Genomic DNA, 25,545 nt, shown 5'->3' with positions numbered 1-25,545 from the left:
TTATAGTATTTTCAAAACCCCCTTGAAACACTGGGCAGTTTACATAAGGATGAATATACAGATATTTACAAATATGTTAATATATAAAATGGCCAGTTAGAGAAAAAGGTTTTAGGCATGCAAAAGTTAGTTGAAGAAAAGTGCCTTATTTTTGTTCTTAGCATAGATTTCTCAGTTTTATTTGATCCAGAAAAATATTTTCGCTGAACTCTTTATTTACCTGACCAGCAGTGTCTAGTATCTCCATGGAAACAACTTCATCATCGATGGTTGCTTGGTGTCGGTAGGTTGATTCTAAGGGAAGAGCAAATAAAAAAGGCAAAACGGTAAATAAATGCAAGATTTAATTTGATCCTTAAAACTGAAAATGGGCATGGGAGAAGTATTCCTGATTTTACAGCATAAGGAACTGTGTAGTCTAGGAAAGAGAGGATGGATGTGCAAAAATGTAGAATCTTCATACTTAGCTTCTGGACATACCAAGTTCTAACATGGGTGCCACCGACTTTCAGAGTGTAGAATAGGGGGAATCTCTTTGCATCTTTGCTACCCTATACTTTCCTTTTTTTTTTTTTTCTTTGACAGGGTCTAGCTCTGTTGCACAGGCTGGAGTGTAGTGGTGCAATATCAGCTCACTGAAACCCGGGTTTCAAGTGATTCTCTTGTCTCAGCCTTCCAAGTAGCTGGGATTACAGGTACCTGCCACAACACCCAGCTAATTTTTGTATTTTTAGTGGATACAAGGTTTCACCATGTTGGCCAGGCTGGCCTTGAACTCCTGACCTCAAGTGATCTGCCTGCCTTGGCCTCCCAAAGTGCTGAGATTACAGGCCTCAGCCACAGCGCCTGGCCCTATCCTTTCCTCTGAAGATTCCATTTTATTTTTCTGAAAAGCCAGCTCCCTGGTGCTCTTTTCCTTCTATAATGAGACCTCAACAATGTAAATTGAGAAGGTGATTTTCACAAAATGCATTCTGCCTTGGTGCTTCTAAAAATCTAGTTTTTGGAAACTGCTGTTTCTAACAAGATAACATACCAACAGAAGCTACTAATTTCCTTTCAAACCTCAACTCTGGAAATGTAACAGATATTACCAGAAGGTGAATGGTTCTTGCCAAATGATGTGAAACTATGAGAAAGTCTAGGAGTAGTAAAAGGTGGTCAGACCCCAGTATTGGGTGGTTGGTGAGGAACAGTAATCCAAAGTAGGAGAGGGTTGGGCAGCATGGAGGGGAGGTGGAACTATATGGAGTCGTCTTGCTCATGCTGCCTCTTCAAAGCAGAAAAATGGCAGATGCTCAGTACCAGCTGGAGGTTGGTGGATCAACAGCAGAGTGGTCACCAAGCTATGTGAGGGGAAGGAGAAGTTAGCAGGTGTAAGAAGATTGAGTGGCCCTGAGTATGCCCCTCATCACATAAAATGGAAACCACAGGTCAAAAATAAGTGCCAACTGGTGCTTCTCTGTAGGAAAACTAGAACAACAGAAATAAAGAACAGAATGAATGAATGACTGACCTGATGAGAGTTAGGTTGAGGAACTCTCCCAGAAGTGTCAGTAAGTGTAAGTAAGTAAAACAAAGGAACATGTAAAATTTAATAAGAGGTATGGATAATAGAACAAGAAATCTTAGTATCCTTTATAAAATGAGCCTCAAAGGAGAGAATAAAATACATAGAGGAGTGGAAATTATTGAGGTTGTAATGACTGAGAATTTCTCAACGTGAGGGAACAATGAAACAATGAAAGATTTAAGATCAAAGGAACTAGCAGGATACATGAGGAAAAAGCTCTATATCTAAACCCATTATGACAAAATTTAAGGATATCAATGAGGAAGAAGTCTAAAGGGATTTAGGGAATAAAGCACATCACCTACAAAAAGATACGACTCAGATTGATATAGGACTTTTTGCCAGTGAAATTGAATTCAAGACGTCCATCAAAACAGTAAAACTACATCAAAATCAATCCTGGCATTACAATTCTAGATGATTCTATCAGTATATCAGGGTGAAGATGAGGGAAAAGGCCAGAAGCAAGTTTGTGTGAACTAATGTACTTGTCTGATTCCAGAAGATGTTATAACTCTTAAAAATCTAGAAAAAGTGAACTAGATATTCAACTCAATAAATTAGAAGAGAAGAAACAGAATAAATTCAAGACAAAATAAGAAAAAACATCATGAAAAAGAAAACAAAACCAAAGCATGGTATTTGAAAAGATATAAAAAGAGAGCACAGCTGTAAAGATCTAACAATACTGCCATTAAATTAAGAGAGACAATGCAATTAAAATTTAGCATAAAAAGAGGAAATTGTACATTCTGCTGAAATAAGAATAAAATAATATGAAGTTTATAAGCAATAATTTCAAACTCATAAATTCTGGAGAAAAATACAGTATCACTAGCATTCTTCTATATCAGCAAAAGCCATGTAGGAAAGGTAAGAGAAAACAGGAAACTACTCCCAATAGTAGTAAAATAAACAATATTTAGGAAGTAATAAAAATGAACAAAACCCTTCAAAACCCTCCAAAAGCAAAAAGAAAAAATTTCTAGAATAGAAAATTTTAGAAGTTTATAACAGAAAATAAAGACTCGAATACATAAGAAAATCCTAGGAAAATGGAGAAACAACATTTTTAAAAACATGTCAGTTTTCTGCAAAATTAATCTAGAATTTAATGCAATTCAAATGAAATGTCCAGCTGGACTTTTTGAGAAGCTCAAGAAACTTATTTAAAATTATATAATACTATATAACATTACTCCAAACAGTGTGGTACTAATACCAGAATGCACAAATTTACCAAGGCCTTAACAATAGACTCATATTTATATAGGAACTTAGTATATGACTGAGGTGACACCACAAGTTACTTAGGGAAATAATAAATGGTTCAATAAGTAGCATTCGGATTGGAACCAATAAGAAAGAATTGGCCACTAAATGCACAGAATAAAGTTGGGCTTCTAGGGCATATATCAAAAGTAAATCTGGATGAATTAGAGATCTAAACTCATCTAGATTTGAAGAGTGAAACCTAAAGTTAAAAAAATTAAAAGTAAGAAAATATAAAAGCTCATGCACAGACCAAAAAAAAATGAGATAAAAAATAAATGGGTTGACTACACTAAAATTAAGAATTTTGTGCAATATTAAATAGGCTAAAGACTGGAGAACATATTTCTAACACGATAAGCAAAAAGTTGATTAATACCTAAAGTATGAAAGAAATTTTAGAAATTAAAAAGATAAGTGAACAGGAAAGAAATACGGCCAAAGTATACAAAGAGGAAATTTACAGAGGAGGATGCCCAATTAGCGAAAACATATATCAGATGATGTTTCTACCTGCTTACTTACCAGAGAGAAGCTTATACAATGATTTTATGACCATAAGATTGGCAAAAATTATAAAGCTAGGTAATATAATGCCTGACTAGGTTATAGGCATCTTCTCTACACCGGCAATGAAAGCGTAGACTGGTACATAATTTTGACGAGCAATTCACTAGTATTTGGTGTGGGCATACCTTATGATTCAGCAATCTCCTTCTCAGGTACATGCACTAGAAAAAACTTGGTCCAGGTTCTTGCAGCACTGGGTCTCAAAGTGTAGGACCTGAACCAGTAACATCTGGCTCACCTAGAAACTTGTTAGAAATGCAAATTCTCAGGCTCCACCCCAGATCTATGGGCAATCTGTGTTCTAACAAGTCCCCCAGGTGATTACGGTGCATGCTAAAGTTTGAGAACCACCAATTTAAAGGTATGTTTTCCTCAGTGATGTTAGCAGTAGCTCATATTAGAGGCAACTTAGGTGTTTATCACTGGGGAGATTAGTTAAATGTGGCATAGTAAAGAATACCGTGTAGAAAACTAGAAGTAAATACAGAAAAATGCATGGATCTTAAAAATATCAGATTTGGTTATAATGATTAGAAGTGTATATATATAAAAATATATAAAGTTTATATAAATTTAAAATATATATATACAGAACACTATTTTTCCTAAGTAAATATATAATAATAGCTAGCACATACTGCTTCTATTTGAACAACTGTTCTAAACACTTATGTTAACTCATTAATCCTCACAAATATCCAGTGAAGTGTATATTGCTATTAGCTCCATTTTACAAGAGGAAACTGAGCTGTAACAAGATTAAATAACTTGCCCAAGGTCACACAGATAATAAATGGTAGAGGTGAGATTTGAGTCAGGGAGACCAGCTTTGGAGTTCAGGCTTTTAAATACCATGCTTAGTTTCAAACACATTAGACTCTGCACTTAAGGGAAAGAGGAGGGCAGTGGGTGTCAAAATAAGGGATGAAGGGGAAAAGAAAGTGGAATAATATAAGGCCTCCCATACACTAATAATAGCATAACACCATGAAAAAGAGTAGTATGATTAACATAATTACTAACTCAATTCTTTGTACCCAAACTACCCAAATCATTAACCAACCAACCAACCAACCAACACAATAAACTCAGAAGTTTCTGTTCTCATGGGGGTAGCTTGTAAGCCAGTGGTTTTGGAATTATTTTTTCTATCTACCTCATGTTTCTGACTTTCATTTCATCAACTATTTTGCAGTCCTTTTTTGACTACTGTTTTCTGTTACTTTACTGTAAATATAATCTCCTGTCCAAAATACAAGCCGTAGAATGCAGCTTCGCCAGCCATATCCTTGCCTTCTACTTCCATCAGCACTGTGTGTTGATCATTGCCATAAGCACGGCACATTGCTCAAGTATTTTCCAAAAAGTAAAATTTAAAAATTAGGTTATGATCAATATTTTAATAAGTATATTTTCCGTTATTGTCATTCTCCTAGAATATGTAATTCATACATGGTGTCTGCATAGTGATTCACAATTTCAGAATATTCCATCCCCCTACTCTTTTACGTTAAATGAGAGATTATAGTTTTGTACGATTTAATGCTCTAAAATACTATTTACAGCAGGCACTTGTCTCCAAGTGTTCTCCCAACGATTTTCTTTTTTCATCTTCAGTGCCGCAGCGTGAGGAAGAGCAGCCCATTCTGCATCACACATGCTGGGGAGCCATGCCCTTTGGCTTCTCCCTCTGCTGTTCTTTAGTGTCCTTTGTACCGACTTCCCTTTTAAAAAGACTGGCATCAGCCCCAGAGACTGGAAAACAGAGTTCTGGGCTCTATTCCATCTCTTTGCACTAAAAGTTGTCTGAGAGACAGGGACATTTTTCTCTGTTGCTTCCATGATAAATAGGGTATGTATTTCAATCACAGAATGCCACAGTAGGGGGGAAATGGAATATAATAAAAATTGTATGAAGTTGTGATTCTTTGGCTATTTGTTAACTGAAACAAAAAGGATAAAATACAGGAAATGAGAGAATGTCTGCCCCAGACATAGCAGCGTTTGTGGTAGCAGTGATTTTGTCTAAGGTGAATACTGGGTTCATACCATTTTAAGCATTTTTTTTCTTTAAGCTTCTCTCTCTCATTAGAAGCCCATTTTCTCTATGTGTAAAACAATGGAAGTATTGCCCCAAAAGGCAAAGTGTTGTGCATCTATGTGCTAACTTTTCCAGAGTTAACTCTAAAAAAAGTACTAAGTAGCTTTTGAAATTAGACTCCACTATGCATCTTAATACATAAAAGAAAATGTGTATGTGTTTGTTTGGTGGATTTGCTTTTGATTTTGTTCATACTAAACAAAAATAATAAATTGAGCCTTTTTTTGTGAAGGGTGGGGAGATGATTAGGAGATAGTTCCAAATGAACCAAAATATTGTATACTATAAGAAAAATATGAGTTTCAAAATGGAATGAGGCATTAAAAGTTACACTTGAATTTCACTGTAAGTGAGAGATGTATAATTTAAAATCTACACTCACTAGTAGTTTAATAACTAGAAGTATATTTTATGTAGTCTAAGAGGAGTTGGTGCTTGAAGGGATGTTGCATGTGGTTAATATTTTTACTGATTTAGCTTTTTTTTTTTGCAAATTTCAACACGTTAGTATGGACACTTAGCCAGCACAGTAACAACAGCAGTTAGTTATGTTGATTTATGCCAGAATGGAAATTGTACTGAGTTGAGTTCTGTTCCTAGTCTAACCACAACTGGACATGTAATTTTGATTAAATTTACTTCTTTGTACCTGTTTCCTTATTTGTCAAATGACAATCTCTAAGCTCCTTGCAGTGCCAATATTAAATAATTAAATAATTCTATGAGTTGGCTAAGCACTTCTGCTTTAGAATCTGGTTAAGATAATTTGTTCTGGGTGTATCTATTTTCGTATGAACCATTCCAAGCAGCAGGAGTTGTAAGGCAGGCAAGACGAACCAATCACAGAACCAAAGAACTAGTGGGTCTAACGTCTTCTGATTCCCATCCTCATCTGAGCCTTTTCTAAGCAGATCAAACACAGTGCCTCCAAGGGACCAATCGCAGTAGTGATAGAGGCTGAAATACAGTCTCTCCCTCTCCAAATGCCTCCATCACACACACACACACACACACACACACAGTCACAGGCACACACATTCTAAGCCTCTATCTGTATTCTCTGTGGTGACCAGCATTCTTAGAGGGTAATATGACTCTTGGAGGTAGAGATTCAATTCTTGGTTGGGATCCATTCGGAACATGGATCCTGTTGTTCTACAATCAGGTAATTGCTGCCACCACCATCAGGGGGTTTTCATGTGCTTTCATGTTCATAAATCAACATAACTAACTGCTGTTGTTACTGTGCTGGCTAAGTGTCCATACTAACGTGTTGAAACTTGCAAAAAAAAAAAGCTAAATCAGTAAAAAGATTAACCACATCTTAAGAGTTTCCGTGGTGGTTTACAGATGTGGTTCATAGACATCCGTGTGCTGGCCACCCACAAAGATTTCACTGATCCACGGTAAAATAAGGAAAATTAAAATAAAACTAAAATTGTTCAATGTAAGGAACTGATTTTTTTTTTACATTGTATCCTTCAAAACAAACACTCGGATGTTAAAGCAATTTCTTTCTTTTATGAAGTGCAAGTGGAGTGTAGGTTTAGATCCCCCCCTCTTTCTTTCCCTTGCCTGCATCCCTAATTGAATTATTAGGATAGGCTTTCACCATAAAAATCAAATAAAACACTGGGTCTGAAACCGAAAAGTTTAGGAGTCACTTGCTACTATAGTAGCAAACATTTTCTTCCTTGAATTATTTCAAAGCAGTAAATATTCGAAGTGTGTTAATATGTAGAATGATGATCATAGTCTTCAGCTTCTCGTGGAGTAACAATTCTGTTCCAGGTTGAACAAAAACTGCCCCATGTTTCTCAGGAAAGCACTGACTTCAGAATTCAACACTGCTTCTTGTATATAAGCCACTTGGCTTTTTAATGTTGTTATCTCTTTTGGTGGTGGTTTTGAAACTTTTAGTTAAAGTAGCTGATATGGTTTGGATCTGTGTCTCCACCCAAATCTCATGTTCATTTGTTATCCCCAATGTTGGAGGTGGGGCCTGGTGGGAGGAGATTGGATCGTGAGGTGGTTTCTCATGGTTTAACACCATCCCTCGTGGTGCTGTCATCACAATAGTGAGTTCTACTGGGATCTGGTTGTTTTAAAGTGCCTGGCATGCCCTCCCACCCTCAGTCATGGTCCTGCCACGTAAGATGCCCGCTCCCACTTTCCCTTCTGCCGTCAGTAAAAGCTCCTTGAGGCCTCCCCAGAAGCAAATGCTTCCACGATTCCTGTACAGCCTACAGAACCATGAGACAATTAAACCTCTTTTTCTTTATAAACCACTCAGTCTCAGGTATTTCTTTACAGCATTATGAGAATGGACTAATGCAGTAGCCATGTATTCAACAAAGAATCCTGTCTTCCCCAAGGTAGTATGAAGTTAAACTCAGGAAATGCTAATTTCCCTTGAATCAAATGGATTGAGAACCCCTCTATGCTGGAACAAAAGTGACCTCTTGCACACACGCATATAGACACACAAATCCAGCCTCAGTGTGAGAGAATTAACGAAGCCCTCACCTGGGAATGAGTCATGTATCCATTACTCCTGAAGTCTGATGAAAGTGCTTGTTGCTTAGCAGCTGCCATCCTCTTTGAGAAGTACTGTACAAGGTCACTCAATAAAGTTTCATTATTCTTACAGAAGGAAGCCTGCACTATACATAACTGATGCAGGCAGATTACTATTAATAGCAGTTTTGTTTTTTCAGAATGAATAAAACAAAAGGGAAAATGGTTAAACTAAGACTAATCAAGAATAATAAGATTAGGTACTGGAACACGTTCAGGAGGAGTTCATTTTATGAGACCGTTTTTTATAAGCTTCATCTTTCATTGAGATATATGGATACAGCAATAAAAAATTTGTATTTTTAAAATTAAACTCCCATTAATCACTAAGATTCTCAGATAATCTCTGTAAAACTTATGTAAGTAATAAAAATATAAGAGCAGAATAAGTATTCACTTTGGTGGGTGAAATAATAAAGAATAATTTTTTAAAAAAATCGGGTGCATTTTTAGATCCAAATATATCATCTTAAAATTAGTGTGGCTACATTTAAAAATATGTCGAAAAACTTGGATGTGAAAACTCTGACCTATTTAAAAGCAAAAACAGAAGAATAAATAATAAATGTAGAAACATGCTATTCTCCTAGATTAAAAGGTGGAATAACATAAAGATGTGGATCTTCTCAAAGTAATTTATAGTTCTAGTACAATTCCAATCAAAATCATGTCATATTATTACAGGGTTTCTAAACTTGATCTGGAAAAATCAACGAACAGAGTAGCCAAAATAATTTTGTAAAAAAGTAATGAGGAAAGACCTTCTCTACAAAGTATCAAAATGTTCTGTACGGCATACAATTGACAAAAAAGTGTGCTTCTTCTGTTTGGTGTGAAAAGCAAATCTAGAATGGCGTCCTGGTGTAAACAATTCAACATATGAAAAGACTGCCTTGGAAGTAGGGGAGAAAGGTAGCGAGTATTTAATACATAACAGGAGGAAAACTGGTCAACGATTTGGACAAAAACGTTGGGTTTTCACCTTGTACTTCTTACTAAAATAAATTTCAGAACTATTAGTCAAATACTAAGTAAACTATAAGATCATTCTCTATTCCCTTCCTTATTGTTTTCCTTCACACAACTTCTCACTATCTCACATATATTTGTTTGTTTATTGACTCTTCTCTCTTTCCTAGACTGTGCACTCAAAAAAGCCAAGTCCTTCTCTTTCTGTATACTGATTTATCCTTAGCACCCAGAACACTTTGACACACAGGAGGCACTTGATAAATATTTGTAGAATGAATGAATAAAAACAATGAAAGAAGTCTTGCTCCCTTTTAAACTGAAAATCTTGGAGTGACAAAAATAAAACAAAGAAATTAAAAAAAAAACCAGGAAGAGTGTCTGCCTACATTTTATACATCAACATTTTTACTATTTGTAAGATCCACAGACATCGTATTTTGCTGCTTCTTCTCTCCTTCTCTCTCTGTAACAGACTTTAGTCAGATGTATTGGAGAGAAGAAAAGAGAGAAACGTATTTTATTTTTCCCTAAAATCCATATTCAGTAGTTTTATCTTTCTGTTACTCTTCTCAGGATGCCATTCTATTACGCACCAAATGTTCCATGTCCATTTTATCCTCTTTCTCCCATTAGAATGATGCTGCATTTTTCTGATGTGAGGGCAGTGTGTTGTACCCACTTCCTTTCCTCGTGGCTGAGGCTTGACCTAATTTCTTCATCTATGCATTAAAATCCTGCAGGGTTCTAAGCACAGACAACATGAAACACACATCTAGCCTCAGAGAGGGCTTCTTTGCATGATTTGAAAAGCACTTCCAAGTCAGCTAAAAGGAGCTTAAAAATGTTGCGACAGAAAATATTATTCTTTCTTTGGGGCCATAAATTTTTATTGAAGAGGAGAAGGAAACAAAATTTGACCTACCGAGGGTGGGATCATATTCCCAGATGAACCGTTTGGTCAGAAATCTCACTACAAGAGCTGTGGAAGAAAAGAGCAACATTTCAAAAAATAATTTGTTAATTTGCTTAGCGCATCTATCTTTTTAAGGAAAGTGAAATGCTCCACACAACCCTATAAATCCTTTATATTTCCTTGGTGTATAAAGCAAATAAATGTTTTATGTTTATTCAAGTAATTTTCATATTATTCATATTCATAAATTTCATATTATGGCCTAAAACCATTGTAATATTTGAATGGGTTTATTGTACATTAGTCAACAATTAGATTTGTTGATTTAGTCACAAGGTTAAAAACAAAACAAACAAAAGTATGATGCGAAAATGCTCATATATAAAATTTTTAGCAAAATGATGAATTTAGACATAAAAGTTCACAATACAGGTATCTGAAGCTTGAATATTGATAAGGATTGGCAAAGGCAAGTTTAAAATGTGATAATTTTTAGTGTAATGAAAGATCACTAGCAGGTCATTTGCATTTTAAAAAAGTAGATATTCAAAATTAAGGATTTTTATTAGACATCGGTGAAAACTCATCAAAAGTAGCACTGATTGATAGAATACAGTCAGAGTCAGGTTCTGGAACCATGCTACGCAGTTTGCTTGCATGATCTCCTCAATCCTCATGTCATCTTTATGAGGCAGGTACTGTGTTAATTCCCATTTTTCAGATGAGGAAACTGAGGCGCTGAGGGGTTAACTCATTTAATTAAGCTTATCTAGTTAGTTAGTGGCCTGATAAGGATTTGAATCCAGGAAGTCTAACTTATCCATTGTACCAAACTGAAGTTAAGTCCTAGGCCATCTGGATAATACTTAACTGGAAGATGGGCTGGAGAAAAGCATGGAAATATGTGGACTCTATTGTCCTTATAAATTGATGAGACATATGCCAAACATTTTCTTACACTTGTAGTATAGTTGAAAACAGTGGTTTTAAATTAAAAAAAAATTGGAGCGGGATGTTACAGGCACTTAAAAAATGGAATGAAAGCATTGGATCCTTTTCCTGAAAAAATATACATACACACATTTGGCATATAATTTAGCAGGCTCATGAGCCCTTCATAGACCCCTGATGGCCTCCCTGGGATCCCACTGACCTTAACGAAAGATTCATTGTCCACCATATTTTACACTTTTAAAATACCCATTATAATGTGTATTTTTATTTTTACTGAAATGCCCTGAATGTGGCAGCCAAAAGATACCCCTTGAAGAAATAAAACTAGTTAGTGGAAGGTCACTGTTAGTCTTTGCCTATTCTCACTTCTAGGAAAAACAGAGGTATAACCTTCCTCCTGTGAAGTTTTATATGAGAGATGGCAGTGTAAACTGCATGGGGACTTTGTAAAACAGAGCACAACGTGGCTTCTTGACTGGGGGCTGGAGATGGAAAGTACCAATGTTCTTTGTAATTACAGAGTGTGAGGCTGAATTTGAGCCAAAATATTTGCAGTGCCGAAAGTAGCAAGGCCACTGACCCTGTAATACTTCCCACAGTGACTGTACTTGTGGTTTTAGCTACAGTCTTCAGAGTCTGTCACTGTTCACTCTCCTGAGACTGAAACTTTTATTTTTACATACAGGATGCAGTAAGCAGTAAACATATTTTTTCTTTTGTACAATTAGCAACATTAATAAACACATAACAGCTTGCATGATTTAAAGAGTTCCAACTTTAGCTTTTTTGTTTTTTTTTTTGACAGAGTCTCCCTCTGTTGCCCAGGCTGGAGTGCAGTGGTATGATCTCAGCTCACTGCGATCTCCACCTTCCGGGTTCAAGTGATTTTCCTGCCACAGCCTCCTGAGTAGCTGGGATTACAGGCGTGTGCCACCACACCAAGCTAATTTTTGTATTTTTAGTAGAGACGGGGTTTCACCATGTTGGCCAGGGTGGTCTCAATCTCCTGACCTCGTGATCCGCCTGCCTCGGCCTCCCAAAGTGCCGGGATTACAGGCATGAGCCACCGCACCCGGCTACCTAGAAAACTTAATTATCTTCCATCACGAAAAAATGAGCTTAATTTTTTACATAAGTGAAATTTACAGTTCTTCAATTCCAAAACCATTTAAATTTTAATCATTTCTCAAAATCTTTAAAAAATGTATTAGTCCATCAGCTTTCAAAACCAAGTATACTGAACATAATTGAATCATTTGTAAATGCCTGGATCTCAGTTAATAATCTTGGTTAGTGCCTGTGCAGTTATGCAGCAATACTTTCTGAAGCTGTAGAGTGGGGGAGGCAAAACAACTCCAGAGTGCTAGAGTTTTTGAGCATATATGTGTATATGAATGCTCAAAACCCCAAAAAGTTATATATATTAACTATTATATAAAAAAATATATATTTAAAACACTTGTTTAATTTATAAAATTTAAATAATAAATATATATTCAAAATAGTTATATAATTTATTAAATTTAAATAATAAAATTTTATCCCAGTTGTATAATTAAATTTATATATTAAAACTTATTCAATTTTAATAAATTTATTGAATTATTAATAAATTAATAATCTAATTTAACTATAATTAATGAAAATGGGTACTATAAAGATTGACCTAATTTCCTTTTGACTCCCTGCCCTCTCCATCCCAGCTATCTTGAGCGAAGTTTGTCTTTTGAAGTAAAATGGTGGTATTGATTTAAGGCCTTGTTGCTTCAGAAGTTTTAAGGTTTGACATATTTGATTAGTAGTTACTGTTGAGTCTCTGCCTTCTGAAATATTTTATTTTCTTTCCATTTCCTTGACAACCCATACCTTTCCATTAAACAAGCCAAACATGTCCAATGGCTAATGTAGGGAAGACTGTTTTCCTCCTTTTGCCTAATTTACAGCCTACTTGGCTAATTCTTCATCATCTGTGGTTCCGTTTCAGTATTACTGGTACTATGAATTTTATGATTATTAATGAAAGTTGGTTTCTAACAAAATGGAAAATTTGGTAAAGAAAAATTTAATCCAATAAAATATTTTTAAAAGTCACTTAATGTAATCATTCTGTGGCATGATATTCCATTCATAAGTAAGAGCTAAAAGGTAAAACCATTACATTAAAATAGTCACGTTATTTCTAAAAATTAACTAATCTATGCTGGTTACTCGAAATAATTCCTGACATCATTATCAAGAAGAAGTAGGCATCAGGAGTGCCAGATTTCGTTTCAGAATAATATTTTAAAATGAAAACTAATTAGGTATTTCATGTACAATAAATCAGCTTCAGCAAGAAATGAACTCTTCAAGGTAAATGTAAACTAACGCACATGCTATTCCTTATTTAAGAGTCATATTCAAGAGAGATTCAGGCAAAACTTTCAAATGTTACCTTTCAGTATCATACTTGAAAAATATGTCATTACTTTCCTTTATAGAATTCATGAAGTAACTTGATTAACACTGTATATAATGCAATTTTTTTCTAAGATACTTAAGCCTATGTAACTTCCTACACAGTTGTGACTATTCTTTTCTAAAGGTCTCCAGGCATACAGCTATTGCTATATAACAAATCCACCCCAAAACTTTGTAGCATACAACAATAAGTATTTATTATGGAAAAATGTTGGAAATTTTTTTTCCAGCTGGAAAAAGTATTATGTATTTATCGGACTGTGGTGAGTTGATTGCATTGGAAAAATGTAACTAAAAGTGTTTAAAATGGCCAGGACAGATTTTTTTTTTTTTGGTTAGGAAAAGAATTTCTGCTCCAATTAAAACTGCTTCAAGGAATATTACTCATCACCTTCACATCATGAATACCTTTTGAATCTTGTCTATAATCCTAGTAACATACCCTATAAAGACCCTTGATTTAATACATGCTCTACAACAGTACAACATTCATATAATAATGAAAACTTACTATGGATGTATGTCAAGTGATTTATATCATTTTCATTCTGTAACCTGCAGTACCTTCACAAAAAATACATAGTTACTTTTAAGTTGTAGAATCAGGTAACTTTAAAATACTTTTTAAGGGACTTCTACAAAAGTTTGCCAACTTTGGGACAATTCTGTCACAAAGAGTTTCAAATACTTTGTGAAAAACAAAAATTTGTGTTATATAAAGAGAAGGCAAATGTGGATAATACTAGCACAACTTTAGTCTGTTATGGGTTGTGATATGTATATTTACCACTTGTTATCTGAATTATTTTTCCCATGTTGATTTATAATAAAAAAGTTAGAAATGTTAAAGCTTAAAAACTACATGAATAAATTATAATAAACTTACGTAGTATCCTAAGTATGAAACTTTTCAAGGTTGAGATGCCTCCAGGAGATAGAGTAGCTCTCTTCATTTCTCCTCCGTTTTCATTTCATTATAGTATTTACAGCTTAACTACTTGACCTTACCTTGACCAGCAAAAATCAGGAGGCAATGAGGTACATTACCAAGCCCACATGGGTTGTAAAATCAACATTACATTGTTTTCACTTTGATTTTTATGATCTATAGTTAAAATGTCATAATAAATAAAGTGTTTAAAAATAATGGAAAAGAGAAGAATGAGAGGATTTAATACAACATGGGAACTGTTTTCTCATTGCATTAAGCATGACCTCAATTTAAATAATATTATAAAAATTATAATGGAAAAAGTTTAAAAGTAATGCAGTAGTGTTGTTATTATTCATCTTCATTTAGTGTGTGCTGTATTAGGTTAGGCATTATGGTAAATATTTACACATGTATCTTTACTCTTCACTTCCTTATAGTGTGGAATATATGGATACGGATATGAATACGATGTATGTATATCGATGAAGAAAATGAAGCTCAAATTGTTTACATTTCTTCCTAAAATGTGGGCCTATTCTTTCCTAGCTTCAGGATCTACATTCTCTTTTTACAGATGAGGCCTTTGCTACCAGGGAGCTTAAGAGTCTTACTAGTGTATTCCTCTATTGTGTAAACCCTTCATTTGAAAAATTCCATGGAGAATGTTGTATATACCATATATATATATATATATATATATATATATATATATATGTATTTGCCCACATACATTTGTACACATATAAACATTCTTCCATTTGAAAAAAATGCATCGTCTAGTCTCAACCTTCTTTTGTTACAAAAGAAAAGACTAAAAACCCTTGTGAAAATGAAACCTGAAATGTCTATTAAAATCTGATATTTTAGACATAAACTTCGGTACATTTATTATCCTCTTTTATTGCCCTGGTGTGGAGCACCGACACTATTCCCTTAATTCTAACGCACATGATGTGCTAACACACACACAGACAGTGTAATTCTCCTCATGGTACCGTTTTGCTTCACCATCTTAATGTACTTGACTGTACATTTCTTACAGGGTTTATTGCTATTATTTTAAATATAGTGCAGGGATCATTACATATTTGGAATGTTCCATAAATACTTACAAGCTGAGGTTAGTTTAGTTTAGCACCCTTAAAAGCCCAAATAAACTAATAGCTTGTCAGTATTTTAAGCAGTTAACCCAGAATGGAACTAAGTCAAAGAAAGGGGAAAAGAAACACATATTTAAAATGTACTAACTCATATCCAGATAGCATTTCTTTTTCTTTTTCTGTTTTTTTTTTTTTTTTTTTTTTTTTTTTTTTTTTTTTTTTGAGACGGAGTCTCGCTCTGTCACCCAGGCTGGAGTGCAGTGGCGCAATCTCAGCTCACTGCAAGCTCTGCCTCCCGGGTTCACGCCACTCTCCTGCCTCAGCCTCCCCAGCAGCTGGGACTACAGGCGCACCTCGCCACGCCCGGCTAATTTTTTGTATTTTTAGTGGAGACGGAGTTTCACTGTGTTAGCCAGGATGGTCTCGATCTCCTGACCTCGTGATCCGCCCGCCTCGGCCTCCCAAAGTGCTGGGATTACAGGTGTGAGCCACTGTGCCGGGCCCAGATAGCATTTCTACCTGCGGTATCTAATGCAGCATCCCCTCCTCTTTAAAGTCTTCCCTGGTCTTCCCAAGATATTAATCACTCACTTGTGACATGAAATTGTCTTTTGTTTCTTCTCTGTTACATAATGTGTACATTACCTTGTAAACATTTATTTATATTCTTGTATGTCTTAGAAATGGTGAATGATCTGAAGTCAGAGATTAAGCCTTGTTCATCTTTATGTCCCATGGCTGGCATAGCACTTGACACATATGTGCCCAATTGGTATTTGAGAAATGAATGAGAAACTTTCTTTAAGCTATGTGGCTCCACTATTGCTATTGTGCTTGGGTCTGTACTCTAGTATGTTTTTGTTACTTGAAAGACATGTTCTTTAAAGTGGAACTTTCATTTCTTGAAAATATATTGACGACTTCTCTGGTCAGATGCCAATCTGATCAACCTATATTGCAAACCTGATTGAGAAAGGCAGGACCCATCACTCTTACTCTCCTAGGCCAGAGAGGGATCGATACCCCTGACCTCATACCACTATCAGCCCTAAATTTAACTGCCACCCTTAAGTGGTCAAAAGACTTCAGAGAAGTAAAAATGAGCGTTACTCACAAAAATAGAGAAGACTCTACCCTAGATTTGTGGAGATAGTTTATTATTGAATGAATTAATTTTGTAGAACTAAGTATCCATTTATTAATCATATTAGTTGTTGGATTAAAGTGTATATGCTTTTAGAAAATGCTATTAGGTAAGTTTTAGCTATATCTTAAAACACTACTGGGATATCTTGAAGGTTAAATATCAAAAGGGGGCTTAAGTATATATTAAATACTGAGTATAAGCTTATTTAATTTTCACAAAAACTCTTAAAAGTAGAAATTAAGATTCCCACTTTACATATAAGAAACCAAAGCAGAAAAGTGAATAAACTTGTCTAATTTACAAAGCGGTTAAGTGATAAAACTGATATGAACCCAGCTCTGTTTACCTTAAAACCCATAATTTTTCCAATATACAATACTTTCACTGTATTTTAATATTTCTATGTATATGATATAATTCTACATGTTTGATTTTTTTTTAACGTGAACATACATCTTATGGAGAAGCGTGCTTTGAGAAGGGAATATTTTGCTTGTGATTAGATTTATTCTTCCTTAGTGGAGAAAATATCCATGACCAGAAACCATGGCAACACAGAAAGAGAACATGAATTTTGTGAAGCAAGATGAGAACTTTTAGATAAATAAGATTTTTGTTTTTTTCTTGAAAACGTCTGTAAGAATGCTGTAGATGAGGAAAACAAGTATCTGAAGATGTAGGCGATGAAGCAGTATGTGAAAAGCAAATGTTTTCTTATGAGTTTCCTCAGTCATTAACAATAAAAATTAGCATACCAGGAACGATTTTAGGCAGTGAGGAAGTCAGCAAAGAAAATAAGATGCAGTTTGTATTCATAAAGTGTTGTAAGTTTGCACCTTTGCATGTCCCAGGAAAAATATAAAGATATGTGGGCAATTTTGAATATTATCCAATTGAAGTCCTGTTACAATGTCTAGGATTCTTACTGCAAGGACTGGGTAAAAGGGAGGCCAGAATGAGGTGAGCTGGACTCACTCGAGTGCCTCACAGGGAGCAAAACTTGTGTTTTCCAGAAAAACTCTAGTAGATAAAATAGGAGTAATGTGTATGATGTGTCAGCCTTATAATGGCTTGTCTTCCAGCTTAGGGACAACATAAATAAGAGGCAATTCTGCTCCTTCTTCTTCCCTCCCTCACCTGCACCTCCAGCAACCTCCTGTCAAATCAAGCCTCCAAATCGAATTTTCCAATTCCTTGTCCCCTGGGTCCAACACTTTTGGTTCTTCATACGTTGTTCCTGGGTCTTCTATCACCAACCTTCAAGTCCATGTTCTTTTTTACAGCAGTCCTTCCTCTCTTTTCTGTGACCGTTCTGGTCTCCTCCAAGAAACATGGGTCATTGTGCCTCAGATGGAGGTGTGAAGTATGAGATCCCAGCACCGAGTGAGTCCCGGCCTAGAAAGCCACACGGGGACCATGACAGCTAGTTGAAGCTTTGCCTTCACAGATGTTGGTGATGGCTGAGACCAAGATTATGCCAGATTGGAATATTGGAGCCCTTAGTCAAAGAAGATGAAAAAACTATTTCTGTACTGAGGAGCTGTTCTGGAAGGGAATGGAAATGAGCTGGATTGGAAATAAGATGTCAAAAAAAAAAAAAAAAACCCACAGAAGATTGTGTGATTTGAAATGTCAGACTTCTAAAAAAAGGGACTCAGAGCAAAGATGTGTACACAAAAACTAGATTTCAGATATATTTGCTGATAATTGAATGCAATAATTTTCAAATGCTTATCCATTTCGATCTCCTATCAAATCTATCTCTCTTTCTCCACACATGTGACTTTCACACCCATTCATTTAGTCAATAAATATTTATTGACCACTGTGCAAAGCACCAAAGAAGGCAAGACTGAGAGGATGCCTAGGCACGGTATTAGAAATGACTTTATATTAAAGCTAAGCCATAAGCTGAGTCTTAGAAGATTGAAGCTCACTATTTTAGGAAGAGCATTTCAAGCAGAGAGAAAGGGCCAAGACGCAAGACAGCTAGTTCAATTAGGAATCACATGTGGTTCAGGGTGGGTAGAGTGGCATGTGTGGGGAGCTATGTTGGTGGGGGGATCAGGTTGTGCGGTTCTTTAGAGCCCAGACTATAAAGTAGCTCCTATGTCACATTAAGGAGCTTGGATTTTACTCTGAAGTTTTTGAGCATACAGGGGTTCTGAGTAGGAGAATGGCTCAATTTGATCTGATCATCTTGGGGACCGTTCACTGATTAGAGGTGGACAGTGAGGGAGAGGGATTAGTGCAGAGACTCCATATGAAATAAAAGTCTGGGGGTAGCATTATTCTTTGAGAATATAACGGGGAAACAAATTAAAAATGATGTTGGACTTGAACATGTTGAACATAAGACATTAATGAAAACATAATGTAGAGAATTGCCTCCGTCCATTCATCCATCCTTTATCCTGCCATTCATCTGCCTGTCTATCATGCATACACAATTATTGAATATTTATCATGTCCCAGGTACTGTGCTAGGCACTGTCCCATAAGCAGTGGACATCAAAGCCTGAAGCTGGAGGGAGTGATCCTTGCCAGAATGCCACTTTCTGGTGGGTGGTGGCATGCAGTGGGCACGGTTAACATGGTCCAGGTAGATAGTTTAAGTAGAGGAGGACTTAACTTATAATTCTATTTTCAGATTCATCTTATGGTGGCATCTCTTGCTTTTTATGTTCTCCTCCACCTAAACTCCTCAGATGTTTTAGCTAAACTAAAAAAGTTATCAGATGAAGCCAGGGGACAAATATCTCTTCATGTGGTGATTATTTCTGAAGGAACCCTCTCCCTTACCCCTTATTTCACCTGTCCCCTTTTTCTATTCCCTGTGAAGGTCAAAATAAATTGACATTGAAAAAAAAAACCGTTTGGCTTTATAAAGAATAAAATTGAGCAATTTAATGGAAATTTAAAATGAATGCTATATAAAATTCATGCTTTATAATGCCAGAAGTTAAAATGAGAAGTAAATTGGTTCCAGATGGGGGTCTGGGGATTGCTTTTAAATTACTGTGTTTGCTTAAGCCTGAAAATTTTGACTAGTCTTGCATTCTCACAAAATATCACTGAGAACACATCAGTTCTCTGTACAAATCATTTTTTAAGGCTAAGTGGTGTAATCTCCAAGAATTATTAGGGAAACACTTTTGTTTTTGAAAATCCAGCCTGGGAGTCTAGCTTCAGTGCATCTAAAGTTCTGAAAATTGACTTTTTTTTTTTTTTTAACTTGGAAATGGTAAGGTAAAGGTTAATCTGATCCTGGTAATTTGGTTTTAGGCTGACACACGATGAGGGGAAAAAGGGCAGAATCATTGCTTTTAATTCCTAACATGTTTGAAAAGCAGTAGAGATATTGGAATGCTTAAAAATAATGCAAAATCAAGAAAAATGTTAATTTTCTATAGAAAATTAACTTGTATAATTAAATGACACTCTTTTCTTGAAGAATTTAAATTGAAAGTAAAAACAAGAGAAAATAAATTTGGAATATGGTAATCAACTGATTTGGTTTTATCTTTTCGTTTCGGTCTTGAAGGTTAATAAATCAAAAGGGTTTTGTGTCCAAGATTTCAAACCAGTTTTATATAAGTTGAAAAATATTATTTATGTTAATTTTAAAAGTGATCGTTAATAAATAAATTACTAAATTTCCCAAGTCAGTGTTTTTAATTTAATAACTTATATTTCATTCCAAGTCATCATGCTTAAACAGAATTATTTGTAAGGTATTAAGCATTTTGTTAAGTTGTCAAGGGATTTGGATATAAAATTTAGATTTTCAATTTTTACTTTTTCTTGGAAAAAGAAATACTTATGATGTTAATGCCTAAATTTTTTTCCTACACTTATGTTACTAGGGCACATAAGAAATCGACAAGTGAAAACATTTGGACTTTATTGTGGACATAAAAGTGACTCAGAGTAACTAAGTATCCCAGAGAAGCAGAGGAATATCTGGCATAATCCTCACTGGATGACCTCCTTATACAGATCCGAGGATCTTACAAGTTACTCTCTTCATCATGTCCTTTTCTCTAGACAGATCTGGTTTCCTGTTCATATGGACACATACAGTTCATTTGCAATTCCTAAATAGGCTCTGCCTATGGATTCTAGTCCAGGGGGAAAACCTCTAACAGTAGGGTGTGTCCATTTGCAGCCCAAACATCACTCCCATGGCTACCTTTACACCCCATAAGAAGACAGGAAGCCTTAAACATATGGAGAACCAGGGCCTGGTGAAATAAGGGTGTGAGTGGAAGGAATTATGGGTGTTTGAGCTGGAAAAGCACCCCCATTATGAAAAGCTTATAAGCCAGCCTAAGAAATTTCCAAGTATGTTTAGGATGCTGGGAAGCCATTAAAGTATTATAAACCAAAATATGACATGAACATCTTTTTGTTTTATAAAGGTCACTGCTGTTTCATTGCCAAGATGAACTAGGAGGATGAAGGTAAGACTGGAGACGAACGGCTTAGTTAGGAATCATTTCCAGTACTACAAAGGGAAAGAAAGTAACACTGAAAGGTTTCCCTTTCACTCCTACCATTACTAAATGTGTCCAATAATAATTGGAAATATACAGTATGTGACCTATTAAGACTAGCTTCTTTTATTTTGCAATGCACATTTAAGGTTCATCCATGCCATTGCCTGGATTGATCACTTATTTCCTTTTATTGCTGAATATTCTATTGTACAGATATACCACAGTTTGCTTACCCAGTAACTAAATGAAGAACATCTTGGTTGCTCCCAGTTTTTGGCAATTATGTTTTGGCAATAAAGATGTGCATGCAGTTAACTGTGTAGACATAAGTCATCAGATCAGTTGGGTAAATATTTAGATGCACGATGGCTAGATTATGGTAAGACTTTGTTTAGCTTTGTAAGAAACTGCCAAACTGTTTTCCAAACTGGCTGTACCATTTTGCATTCCCATCAGTAACGAATGAGAGCTCCTGTTGTTCTACATCCTTCTTAGCATTAGAATATAGCTTTGTCAGGTTTTTGGCTTTGGATTTTAGCCATTCTAATAGGTGTATTGGTATCTTGTTGTTTTAACTTGTAATTCTCTAATTACACATGATATTGGGATTATTTTCATGTGATTATTTGCTATCCGTATATCTTCTTTGATGGGGTGTCTGTTAGATCTTTGGCCCATATTTTATAAATGAGACTTGATTTTTTAAAGCAATTTTAAGTTCATAGCAAAATTGATCAGAAAGCACACAGAGTTTCCATATACTCCCTGCCCTCCCCACCCCCCACACACATAGCCTCCCCCATTATTCATATCCCACACTAATGTGGTAACTTTTTTTTTTTTTTTTTTTTTACAATTGATGAATCTACATTGATACATTATTAATATTACCAAAAGTCCATAGTTTTTACTATGGTTCACTCTTGGGGTTGTATATCCTGTGGATTTTGACATATATATATATAGACATGTAACTACTATTATAGAATAGTTTCACTGTCTAACAGTTCTCTGTTCTGCCTATTCATCCCTCTCTTCCTCCTAAATCTTAGCAACCTCTGATTTTACTGTCTCCATAGTGCTGCCTTTTCCAGAATGTCATATAGTTGGATCATGCAGTGTGAAGCCTTTTCAGATTGCCTTCTTTCACTTAGTAATATGCATTTAAGTTTCCTCCACGTATTTTCATGGCTTGAGAGCTCCTTTCTGATTAGTGCTGAATAATATTCCATCGTCTGATGTACCACAGTTTGTTTATCCATTCATTTACTGAAGAAAAACTTAGTCGCTTCCAAGATTTGGCAATTATGAATAAAAGTTCTACAAATATCCACTGGCAGGTTTTTGTAGGGACATACATTTTCAGACTATTTGGGCAAACATCAAGGAACTTGATTCCTGAATCCCATAGCAAGAGTACCTTTAGCTTTTAGTAAGAAACTGCCAAACTGTCTTCCAAAGTAGCTATACCACTTTTGATCCCCACCAGCAATGACTGAGAGGTTTTTTTGGCTCCACATCCTCACCAGCATTTGGTGTTGTCAGTGTTTTGGATTTTGCACATTCTAATAATGTGTAGTTGTATCTCACTGTTGTTTTCATTTGCAATTCCTAAATGAGACATGATGTTGAGAATCTTTCCATATGTTTATTTGACATCTGTATATCTTTTATGGTGAGGTGTCTTTTCAGATGTTTTACCCATTTTTTTAGCTGACTTTTTTTCATTGTTGAGTTTTAGAAGTTCTTTGCCTATTTTAGATCACAGTCCTTTATCAATTATGTCTTCGGCCAATATTTTCTCCCAGTCTGTGGCTTGTCTTATGATTCTCTAGGCGGTGTTTTTTTCACAGAGAAGTTCTTAATTTTAATGATTTGTTTAGAAATTACTTCTTTCATGTGTCATTACTTTGTGTTGTATAAAAAAGTCACCACCATACCCAAGGTCACATAGATTTTCTCCTATATTATCTTCCAGGAGTTTCATAGTTTTACCATTTACATGTAGGTCTGTGTCTCATTTTGAGTTAATTTTTGTGACTGGCATAATATCTATATCCAGGTTCATTTTTTTTCTTTTTCTTTTCTTCTTTTTGCATGTGGATGCCCAGTTGTTCCAACATCATTTGTTAAAAAGACTATATTTTAATAAAAATATGATTCTATTCTGTCCGACCCCACAGGCAGTCAGACCTTATGGTTATCTTTCCTTGTTCCCTGAAAATCGCTGGACTCTGTTATTTTTCAGGGTGCACTGATTTCATATTGTTCAAACACTCATGTTTTACAATTTGTACAGTTAACGCAATCATCACAGGGTCCTGAGGTGACATACATCCTCAGCTTATGAAGATGACAGGATTAAGAGATTAAAGACAGGCATAGGAAATTATAAAAGTATTAATTTTGGGAACTAATAAATGTTCATGAAATCTTCAAAAAAAAAAAAAAAAAGACTATATTTTCTCCACTCTATTATCTTTGCTCCTTTACCAAAGTTGACATTATTTGTGTAGGTCGATTTCTGATTTCCCTATTCTGTTCCATTGGTCTATTTATCTATTTTTCACCAATATTATACAGTCTTCTGATTACTGTAGCTTTATAAAACTTGAAGTCAGTCCTCTGAATGTCCTTCTCATTTAATATTGTTTTATCTATTCTGGATCTTTTGCCTTAAACTTTTAATTTTTCTTTTATTATATATATTTTTAGATGGAGTCTTGCTCTGTTGCCCAGGCTGGAGTGTAGTGGCGTGATCTTGACTCATTGCAACCTCCACCTCCTGGTTTCAAGCAATCCTCCTGCCTCAGCCTCCCAAGTGGCTGGGATTACAAGCATGCACCACCGTGCCCTAATTTTTGTATTTTGGTAGAGATGGAGTTTCACCATGTTGGCCAGGCTGGTTTCAAACTCCTGACCTCAAGTGATCTGCCCACCTCGGCTTCCCAAAGTGCTGGGATTACAGGCATGAGTCACCATGCCCAGGCTCCATGTACACTTTAGAATCAATTTGTTGATATCCACAATACAATTTGCTGAAATTTTGATTTCAATTGCATTGAATCTGTAGACCAAATTGGGAAGAACTGACATCTTGACAATACTGATTCTTTCTATACATGAACATGAAATATTTCACCATTTACTTACTTTTTTTCTAATTTCTCTTATCAGAATTTTGTAGTTTTCCCCATAGAGGTCTTGCACATATTTTTGTTAGATTTGTGGCTAAATATTTCATCTTGTGCTAACATAAATGGTAGAATGTTTTAAATTTCAACATTTGTTCCACTTGTTCATTGCTGGTATATAGGAAAGTGATTGACCTGTATCCTATAATCTTTCCGTAATTGCTTATCTGATCTGGGAGTTTTTTGTCTATTCTTTTTTAAAATTTTCTACATAGACGATCACATAATTTGTGAACAAAGACAGTTATATTCTTTTCTTCCCAATTTGTGTTTTCCTTTTTTGTCTTATTCCATAAGCTAAGACAAGCATTATGATGTCAAAAAGTACTGGTCAAAGGAGTCATTCTTGCTTTGTTACTGACCTTAGAGAGAAAGCACTTGGTTTCTCACCATTAAGTGTAATGTTAGCTATAGGTTTTTTTGTAAAATGTTCCTTATCAAGTTGAGAAAGTTCTCCTCTATTCCTAGTTTGCTGAAAGTTTTTTATCACCCATTAGGGTGTTAGATTTTGTCAAATGCTTTTTCCGTGTCAGCTGGTATGATCATGTGATTTTTCATTCTTTAGCCTTGATTTGATAAATTTCATTATTTTTTGAATGTCAATCGGTCTTGCATATTTGGAATAAATTCCACTTGGTCATGGCATATACACCTTTTTATACATTGTTGGATTCAATTTGTGAATATTTTGTTGAAGATTTTTGCATTTATGTTCATGTGCAATATTGGTCTATAGTTTCCTTTTCCTGTAATACCTTTGCCTGCTTTTGGTATTAGGATAATACTGGCCTCACAGAATGAGTTAGGACGTACTCCCTTTGCTTCTATTTTCTGGAAGAAATTACAGAGAGTTGCTAAGATTTTTTGCTTAAATGTTTGATAGAACTCACTAGTGAACCCATCTGGGCATGGAACTTTCTGTTTTGTGAGGTTATTGATTATTGATTTAAGTTCTTTAAGAGGTATATGCCTGTTCTGGTTGTCTATTTCTTCTTGTGTGAGTTTGGTAGATTGTGTCTTTCAAGGAATTTGTTTATTTCATCTAGGTTCTAAAATTTGTGGGCTGAAATATTTGCCCATATAGTATTCCTTTATTATCCTTTCAGTGTCCATGGGCTCTGTCGTGACATCTATCCCCTCTCTCATTTCTGCTATTAGTAATTTGCGTCTTCTTTTTCTTGGCCTGGCTAAAGGCTTGTCAATTTTATTCATCTTTTCAAAGAATTAATGTTTAGTTTTGTTAATTTTTCTATAGATTTTCTATTTTCAATTACATTGA

The 25,545-nt window shown here is 35.3% G+C and overlaps 1 protein-coding gene across 4 annotated transcripts in view; it reads right to left on the bottom strand.

The window, feature by feature from the left end:
- The window catches only part of RERG (RAS like estrogen regulated growth inhibitor), a 129,982-nt gene that overhangs the window by 3,315 nt on the left and 101,122 nt on the right, over window positions 1–25,545 (bottom strand). For 3 of the 4 annotated variants that reach the window (XM_055280563.2, XM_055280561.2, XM_055280564.2), the window contains exons 3-4: window positions 9,988–10,044; window positions 221–294 (exon numbers count right to left, since the gene is read on the bottom strand). In XM_055280563.2, coding sequence (XP_055136538.1) covers window positions 221–294; window positions 9,988–10,044 — 131 coding nt within the window. The remainder of the gene's footprint in view (window positions 1–220; window positions 295–9,987; window positions 10,045–25,545) is intronic. The other variant, XM_055280565.2, reaches the window with a different exon arrangement.

Source organism: Symphalangus syndactylus, chromosome 5 (genome assembly GCF_028878055.3).
Source record: "Symphalangus syndactylus isolate Jambi chromosome 5, NHGRI_mSymSyn1-v2.1_pri, whole genome shotgun sequence".
Lineage (NCBI taxonomy): Eukaryota > Metazoa > Chordata > Mammalia > Primates > Hylobatidae > Symphalangus > Symphalangus syndactylus.
The sequence above is the reverse complement of the archived record's forward strand: the minus strand, read 5'-3'. Positions and strand labels throughout refer to the sequence as shown.